The following is a 9510-nucleotide window of genomic DNA, read 5'->3' as shown; positions in this document are numbered from 1 at the left end:
ATGGTCAAAATACGTTAAAAAGACTAATGGAAGAAGGGTTAACCAAAATGGCCGAAAAAAAAAGAAAAAAAAAAAAGGAGGCACTATAGTGCAGTAAATTATTACGCTAAAGACATTTTTGTAACTTTTATTTTTATTAGAATATTTTGGTTCAAAATATTTTTTTGGGGGTCATTTTGGTTCCGGACTCATTGATAACCAACCCAAATGGAGCGCTTTGGCATACACGCGGTTTGCAGTAAGAAAAAAGAAGAAAATATACGTGTTAAATAACCAGGCCCACAAAAAGTGAAGAGTTCAATAGCCAATCAAATAGATACACATTTGTAGTACAACTCAGATAAATTTGTGTACATACAATATGTTGATGCTGTGTTCGTACTGCACCTTGTTGGCTTCTAATATATTAATTATACTAGCAACACATGCCTGTGCGATCGGGTCGGACATATCTATTCGCTTTAATTAGTCAGTTTTAAGGTTTGTATTTTAAAAATAACTTTTAAAAATATTCTAATTGTTATTATATATACAAAATGTATTTTATGTACTACCACTTTAGTTGTAATTAAAAGTCTTTGAGATGGAAAGAGTCGGACCTTTTTATCATTATCATGATAATGAAAGTTGTTCATTGATGTAAAAGAAAATTAGTAAGAATATGAGGGTAAATATATATTTTGGTTCTAAATTTTTTCTTTTAAATTCTTCAATATTTTATATGTATACCGACAGGCTGATATCTATTTCAGTTAAGTAATTGTTCAGATCCAAACATAAGAACCATTTTGTTGTATATATTGGATTAAAATATTTTTATTAAATTAATTAAAAAATATATTATAATTTTTTATATCAATTGTTACAAAGAAATCCAAATTAGAAAGATATATGTTATATCATTAATCACCAAATTTTAATTCTGAAATGAAAATATAAAGTAATACATTTTATAAATGTAAAGAAACAATAATCAGAGACTGCAAGGAGAGTAACTAAGTAAAGTATTGACAATGAAGGAAAACGAGGATAAATGTCACTCCCTCCCTTTACTTTTACTTGTCGACGTTAACATATCAAGGAAAAAAATCAAGGAAAAAAAATCTTCTTCTTATTTTACCTCTCACGTTAATTATTTATTTTTAAATCATTTTCTCAGGCTATTGAGACTATATACCAATAAATATGAATATTATGATAAAATATATACTTTATTTATTAATTTTCAAAGAACGTGAAAAGTCAAAAATGAACAAGTTATGTGTAGGAGCATTAAAATAACTTTTTGTATAAATTTGTGTTCCTATTGTTCGTCCTCTCTTCACATTTAAAGTGTTGACAAAGAACAAAAATAAGGATAATAGAAATAGAAAAGAAGATAAATATAGAATAGAAAAATAGACATATATTTTTAGTAATGTGGCCAAGTAATATGGATGAAGGGAGTACTTCATTTTTATTAATTTTTAAAGAACGTGAAAAGTCAAGTGTAATAATGTGGCCAAGTAACATGGGACGGAAGAAGTATTTTATTTATTAATTCTTAAAGAACGTGAAAAGTCAAGCATAGTAATGTGGCTAAGTAATATGAAACGGAAGGAGTATTTCATTTATTAATTCTTAAATAACGTGAAAAGTCAAAATGAACAAGTAAAAGTGCACGGAGGAAATAAATATGTATCGGAGAATTAAAATAGAAGTGCGCACGTGTATACATGAGAAGAGAATAAATATTCAGCACTGTTGCATATATCCACGTGAGATTTATTTCTTCTCAAAGAATGTGAAAAGACAAAAGTGAACAAATTAAAATGCATGGAGGAAATAAATTTGTGTAGGAGGATTAAAATTGAACTGCATATGTCTATACACGAGAAGAGAATAAATATTCAGTTAGAACACGAAAAGTCAAAAGTGAATAAGTAAAAGTGCATGGAGGAAATAAATGTGTCGGAGAATTAAATTTAAAGTGCATATGTCTATACATGAGAAGGGAATAAATATTAAGTATTATGACACATGTCTACATGGGATATAAAAATAGTTGAATAAAGTGTACAAATTATATAGCTCATAAAAATGCATGGAGGAAATAAATTTGTGTAGGAGAATTAAAATTGAATTGCATATGTTTGTACATGAAAAGAGAGTAAATATTCAGTTAGAACATGAAAAGTTAAAAGTGAACAAGTAAAAGTACACAGAAGAAATAAATATGTTAAGAATGTAAAAAGCAAAAAGTGAACAAGTAAAAGTGCCTGGAGGAAATAAATTTGTGTAGGAGAATTAAAATTGAACTGCATATGTCTATACATGAGAAGAGAATAAATATTTAGCTAGAACATGAAAAGTTAAAGTGAATAAGTAAAAGTGCACGGAGGAAATAAATATGTCAGAAAATTAAATTTGAAGTGCATATGTCTATACATGAGAAGAGAAATAATATTAAGTACTATGACACGTGTCTATATGGAATATAAAAATAGTTGGATAAAGTGTATAAATTACATAGCTCATGGTACAAAAATTTAATGCGGGTATAATTTTTACAGCCCATGGTACAACCATGGGCTGCTGTGTTCGTCCCCTTACGGGGCTTATTAATATTAAATACTATGACACGTATCTACATGGAATATAAAAATAGTTGGATAAAGTGTATAAATTATATAGCTCATGGTACAAGAATTTAATGCGGGTATAATTTTTACAGCCCATGGTACCAGTGGCGGATTCAGGATTTTCATTCAGGGTGTTCGGAAAAAAGAAGAACCTAATATAATTTATTCAGGGTGTTCAAAAGTTAATATATAAACATAAATACAGAAAATTTACCCTATATATACACTGTAATTTTTTGCCGAGAACACCCTCGACAACATGTGGATCCGCCCCTGCATGGTACAACCATGGGCTGCTGTGTTCGTCCCCTTACGGGGCTTATTAATAATAAAAATGTGTAGGAGAATTAAAATTGAACTGCATATGTCTATACATGAAAAGAGAATAAATATTCAACTAGAACATGAAAAGTTAAAAGTGAATAAGTAAAAGTGCACGGAGGAAATAAATATGTCAGAGAATTAAATTTGAAGTGCATATGTCTATACATGAGAAGAGAAATAATATTACGTATTATGACACGTGTCTACATGGGATATAAAAATAATTGGATAAAGTGTACAAATTATATAGCTCATGGTACAAGAATTTAATGCGGGTATAATTTTTACAGCCCATGGTTGTTGTGTTCGTCCGTAAGGGCTTATTAATATTAAGTAATATGACACGTGTCTACATGGAATATAAAAATAGGTAGATAAAGTGTACAAATTATATAGCTCACGGTATAAGAATATAATGCGGCTATAATTTTTACAGCCCATGGTTGCTGTGTTCGTCCCCTTACGGGGCTTATTAATAATAGAAATTATTAGAAAAATATCAGAGTACTAAATCCTTAAAATGTCCTTAAGCTTCTAACAGTATTATTTGTCAAAACTTGAATGAAATAAGAACTATTCTTTTATTTTATAAATTTTCTTTTCATTGAAAATGAAACATAACTTGTATCATAAAACGCGACTCCACTTTGTAATTTTCACTTTTTACAAGTAAAACTCAATAAAAATGAAAACAAAATTATCAAAACTAAAGCACCCCAGCGTTAATATCAAAAACTAGACCTAACAAAAATATCTAGACACTAAAACGGTGCAAACTGGGATCAAATCTTTGACACTGCCTAATTATTTTTACGAGACCACTTGTTCTTTGATTGTTCACCTCCAAAACTTCGCACATCTATCCATCTACTAGAACTCCGTTCAGCGGGGCAGTGGCCTTGTTGTGGAGATGAGAAATCTTCACCAAAACTTCGCTCCGTTCTACCATGAGACCTTAAATCTGGAGATCTACTACGCCTTCTGGTGCTAAAGTTTCGCTCTCTCCGTGTATGCCACGGATGGGGAGAAGGCGTTCTGGATCTTGAATGAGATCTCCTCCTGGGCAGTGAAATATGAGTAGCTCTACCTGAAGTGGGAGTACTGGTTCTTCCTCTCCTGTGTAAATACTGAGGCACGCGTACAGAAGATAAATCACCATCACCAGGTATAGGCTCATACCCTTCATCCCTGATTCCTCTTACAACCCTCTGTGAGAAACTTCTACCACCATTGCGGCTCTGATAGCCTCCTCTCGCTGGTACCATCCTATTATGGACATCATAATAGTCATCCCTCTCAACAGATGATCTCCTCCTCACAAGTGGCCTGCGCACACCTTCTGAGGAAAATTTTATAGATTGCTGATGAACTCGAGAGTTTAACCCACCAAACTTTTCAGCAGAACCTGTAAAATTGTGGCGCCTTGAGTAGTTATGACTCTCAGAGCAATGATAAGTAGATGGGTGGCGGTTTCTTGAATTCCAGCTATTCCACTGGCCATCCGTTGCACCCCTATCTTGTGAATTATAACGAGATCGATATCTACCAACAAATTTATCTGGAGTAAATCCTCTTACAGGCCTATGGTAAGAACCAGTAAGGTTATACGGCCTACAAGAATTATCAAGAAAATTATAAGAAAGCAAGACTTTATGCAAGACTTGAAGGAAAGAACCATTATAAGAGGCACCATAGTCACAAAAACAAATACTTAAATTACTTGGTGCTAAAATTATCAGCTAATTTATAAGAAAGCAAGACTTTATGTAAGACTTAAAGGAAAGAACATCGTAAAGGACACTAGTCTCAAAAACAAATACCCACCTGTTTCGGTGCGGTCCTTCAATATGTGACTGTAGCTTCCCTCTATTTGTCTTTGAGCCAATTTCTTCAATGTATGACCCTCTGAATTCATATGTTGCCATGCAATCAGATGTATGTCCTTTTCTAAAATCACTCTCTTTCCCTCCAATCTTATCACTGAACCTTTGAGTCATAGATCTAGATCCTGTAACCAACCCATTCTTTCCACCACTATTGTCAGCCCTATTGAATTGCCTCCTCATAAAGTTTCTTGGAGATCTGCCCTTCACAAAATCTACTTCTGGATATCCGCTGGTTGACGAGATTCTCTTTTCTATACTTTGTGAACCCTCAGAGCCGGCTTCAACAATTTCAGAGGCAGGGAAATCACCGGCATCAGAATCCATGTCATCTCTAACATCTAATTCATAATCAACACATTCATTTTCACCATCCTCAATTTCATTGTCCTCCCAAGAGTACATAATTGATCCCCTTAATTCTCCATCCTCAAATGGAGAATCATAGCCAGCCTCAATTCTAGTCACATGGTCTCGATTAATCATTTGACTATCTTCCTGAGAGATATCAGACTTATGGCTATCTTCAAAAGCCGAAGCACTCTTTGTGAATTGACTAGGATCATCAATCTGCAATCCCTCATTACAGCTCCTTGAAGAGTCCTTCCCAGAAGTCGTGCATTTTTCCACTTGATCACAATTACTGCTGCCACTGGACTTAGAAATTACTCCATTCCCTTCCAACTGCATTCGAGAATCAATAGCTAAAATGTTGCCATGTTGCTCCACGGGTTCGACGGCAACAGACTGACCCTCAGCTATAGAGACCTTTGAGGCAGACAAATCTTCACACTTAGATGAATGATCGCAGAAATCTGTTTCTGTAGGATTACTATCAGAACTTTCAACATCCATGGCATTCAAAATACTAGTCTCAGATACTTCACTGGTCATTATAGGATCACTACGGTCAATGCATTTAGAGGCACTCTCACAGCCAGGCTTTGCTGGGAACGGGACTTCAGATAAAGCAGCTTTACTAAATCCTGCAGCCTTTACAGAAGAATCTGTAATCTCTGTCAAAATTAGGCCGTCAGCAGCAGTGGTAGTTAATCCATTTGAGACAAGCATGCATGAGGCATTATGTGATTTAACAATAGAAGAATCAGCTAATGCATCTCCAGTGACAAGTTCACCTAATGTTTCTCTTTGTGCAGATAAAGAGTCCAAGGCTTTGGTACAATGGCTAACAGGGTTTCCAGAGAACATCTCCTCACCAAAGATTCTTTCATTAACTGAGGCTGATTCGAGCTTACATACTTCTGCTTTTACACTGGCAAACTCAGAAATTGCTCCACTTTTACCAGGAGGTGCACATTCCCCAAGGCTATGTTTATAGTCTTCAAAATTCCTCTTTTTATCAGAAATTTCCATTTTGAGTTTCTCCTTTTGTGCGCCATCATTTAAGCCCTCGGCAAAAGCATTTTCCATAGAAGAATCCTTGGGAGGTTGCTCCCATGTATCCATTAAGGTGTTGAGATCCCAATGCATTCTGTCAACCTTTGGTGAAACTGGTCTATTTACAACTGAAGGTTCTTTGAATTCAGCAAAACCTTTAGGAGCAACCGCAGATTCATTAACAATGGAGGCCTCCGTGATGCTTGCATGCACCATATCTCCTCTACCAGGATCTCTCGATTCCTTCGAAACCAATATCTCCTTAGAATGAGGAGTAGACCCAGCAGACCCCACTGGTACTGCACATGCAATCATAGCATGTGCCTCCTTGGCTTCATCAAGGTCATCATCCATGTCATTAATGCAAGCAGCATCAGCTAGAAGTGCAATTCCCGAGAAGTCTTCCGAAGGCATAGGAGTTGCTAGAGATTGTGGTGATAGTGAATCTTCGCGGTCCATAGAGGGATTTTGAGAGTGTGCTGATGAAGTTTGAAGCAAATGCCTTCTTTTCTTAATTGGAACGTGTTCAACTTTATCAGAAGACCAACAGCCAGCTTCACCAATCTGCTAAATATTTTAACACATGCAACGATTAGACATACTTAAAATTGTATCTGATAAAATCATTACAAAAAAATTACAACGTACCTTGTCAGAATCTGAGCCTGAAAAATCTCCAACCCTCTTGGGACTCCGATTTACCACCTTCACACCCTCATTCAACCGTCTAGCAACTGCCTTCCTAGAGCGCCTTCCCTTTGTCACGGCCTTCCAACTCAACTCAGGATTTATAGATTTTGCAACTTCCAGACCAACAGTACTAAGCATGTTACTCCCTCCGCAGGTCTTGCATAATGACTCAGCTCGCTTATTTCTCTTATTGAACAACTCGGATGTTGATTTTAAACTATCATGGCAACTACACGAGCCAGTCTGCATAATTAAAACATTCCACTTAGCATCGTTGAGTTATTCAGACTTCGCAACTGCAGTACTTTCATGTGTAAACTATACACAAACAATAGGAATACTTTAGACTAGGTTTACCACAATCACATTGCTTCTCACAAACTCAGAATCAGAAGCGTATCTCATCACAACACATTAATTGGGCAATGCGACAAAAAAGAAAAAATAAATATCAATATTTGGGCAGAACCAAAGAAAGAAAGATTAGCACAAATATCGATACTTCTTTTTTGATAAATAAGGTTAAACACAAACATCAGAACTATCATTTAAAAGCATAAATTTGCTTCATATGAAAGTTCATCTCCACTTACGCATAACTCAAAGTACAACAACAACAACATACACAGTTGAATCCCACAAAATGGGGTCTGGGGAGGGTAGAGTACATCGGTAGGTAGAGAGAGGTTGTTTACGCGCAACCCAAAGTAAATTGTAAAAACTTATGAAGGGTACAAGCCATGTTGTCCTTTACATAATTTAACATTCAAATTTCATCAGGACAAATCATCCAGAATATACAAGGTAAAGGCACAAGAAATTTATAATCATTAAAAATGTTAAAACTCACCAGTGGCTTAACCCTTATCATTGGACCGACGTCGGTGAAGGATTCCAGCAAAACGTCTACCTGTAGAGGTAAATAAAATGAATAAGCAACTAAACCATATCTTTAAAGGGATATCTCAGGAAATCCAATATTTTATGCATTAGTGTCTAATTGTTCCTAATCTACTGCTTGTAAACATAAAAGAAGGAAACAGAAAAACAAAAATCTAGAATCACCATATGAACATAGACAGAAACAGAAACAGAGAGAGCCAGCAAAGAGATGGAAGCTTTGAAAATTACTGGATATAAAGGGGGGAGAGAGGTGGAAGCTCCACGTACGGTTTATAATAAAAACGGCTAGGGTTTTGGAGGAGTTGTCTGCAGCGAAGGGATTCTTAGACTGTGAGAAGTAAGGGAGTTCATCCATCGATCCGCTTCGGTGAAGGAGAAACCCTAAAGTCTTCTAAACTAGTATTTACATCATGAAATACTAGATCCGATGGTTGGCATGATAAGGTAACTTAATTGCATTATTTCATGTCTGTAGATTCCTAATTTTTGCATGAATCCTTCATCGAGAGCTTTCCGTGGATAGGTAGGTACATCATAAAATTTGGCCGCTCGGTTGACTTGTCAAGCACAAATCCTATGGCAGCAGAAACAGTAAATCTATGGATATAAAAAGATCCCAATCGCAACTTCAATTGCCTCGAAGAGTAAACAGAACAATGGCACTTCCGGCCTGATCTTGACAACTTCAAAAGCAAGGAAATAACCATAGATCTGGTAGTAGTCCCAAACATTGTAGATTCTCCAAAAACAATGAACAGATAATCGCACAAAAGCATTAGCTAGGGTTTTCAATACCTGTTTCCAACAAACAAGTGCAGATTCCGCGATGAACTACTCAAAACTTGACGATTCTCATCAGAAAAAGAAAGAGAGAAACAATGGCAGATCTCTTCTTGTTATATTGCTTCAATAAAACACTCAGCCGGAAAACTCGATCGGCCTAGGGTTGCGATAGTCGACCTTTAGTATGCTAATATTTCTTCACCTCTTTGTTGGCAAGATATGGCACAAGTCTAAAGAATCGTCAAACACCACCTATTTATGCTTATCTTTGTCACCAAATTGCCCTTCACTGCGTCCATAATTTACTTTGGATGCCCTAGACCTATTTTCGGCACTCTCGCACTTTTTTGCCCTATCTGCACAAATTTACCCTTTTTTTATTATTTATTTCGTATCGCGTATTTTTGAGGTTTCAATTAATTCGGATTCCCAAACTTCTCGTAATTAAGGATGGAGGGATTATATTCATCCACCGCAATTAATGTTAGGATGTACTTGAGTATACTTGGATAATTTTGGACGATTTGTCGTCAGCATTAATCGTCTAACTTAATGAGAGTCTAAATTTAATTGGCATATTCATTCACAATTAGGAGCAATTATTTTTTCTTGGGATCACTTCATGGGTGTGAATAACTATGAATGATTATTCATATTTATGCCAAACCAGGATTCTTGGCTAATATAGAAGATTTTCGGAGCAAAGGGGATTCTGGAAGAGACTTGGAGTTAATTACAATCATTTGGACATATTCTCCATCAAACATATGTACAACAGGCTCAAAGGAGACTTTGCCAAAGTTACATGGAAGAAGATGATATGTAATAATCAAGGGACATCTAAATGGCTATTCATCACAAACATAGCAATACAAAGTAAGCTGTACTCCAGAGACAGATTAGTCAAA

At 35.5% G+C, this 9510-nt stretch overlaps 1 protein-coding gene across 3 annotated transcripts; it reads right to left on the bottom strand.

Moving 5' to 3' along the window:
* Positions 1-3507: 3507 nt before the first annotated feature.
* On the bottom strand, positions 3508-8828 carry LOC132631959 (uncharacterized). 3 transcript variants are annotated; one of them, XM_060347723.1, is made up of 5 exons: positions 8087-8828; positions 7767-7826; positions 6875-7159; positions 4770-6793; positions 3508-4556 (listed from the first exon to the last, which is right to left on the bottom strand). In XM_060347723.1, exons 2-5 carry the CDS (start codon positions 7785-7787, stop codon positions 3746-3748), a joined length of 3141 nt encoding a protein of 1046 aa, XP_060203706.1. In that variant the 5' UTR covers positions 7788-7826; positions 8087-8828; the 3' UTR covers positions 3508-3745. The 3 variants fall into 3 exon arrangements, with proteins under 3 accessions (XP_060203706.1, XP_060203705.1, XP_060203707.1); XM_060347722.1 differs by having other exon boundaries at positions 8615-8828; XM_060347724.1 differs by having other exon boundaries at positions 4770-6790; positions 8615-8828.
* Positions 8829-9510: the final 682 nt, after the last annotated feature.

The sequence above is a fragment of the Lycium barbarum genome, chromosome 3 (genome assembly GCF_019175385.1).
Source record: "Lycium barbarum isolate Lr01 chromosome 3, ASM1917538v2, whole genome shotgun sequence".
In the NCBI taxonomy this organism is placed as follows: Eukaryota; Viridiplantae; Streptophyta; class Magnoliopsida; order Solanales; family Solanaceae; genus Lycium; species Lycium barbarum.
This window is presented reverse-complemented; position numbering and strand designations above follow the sequence as displayed.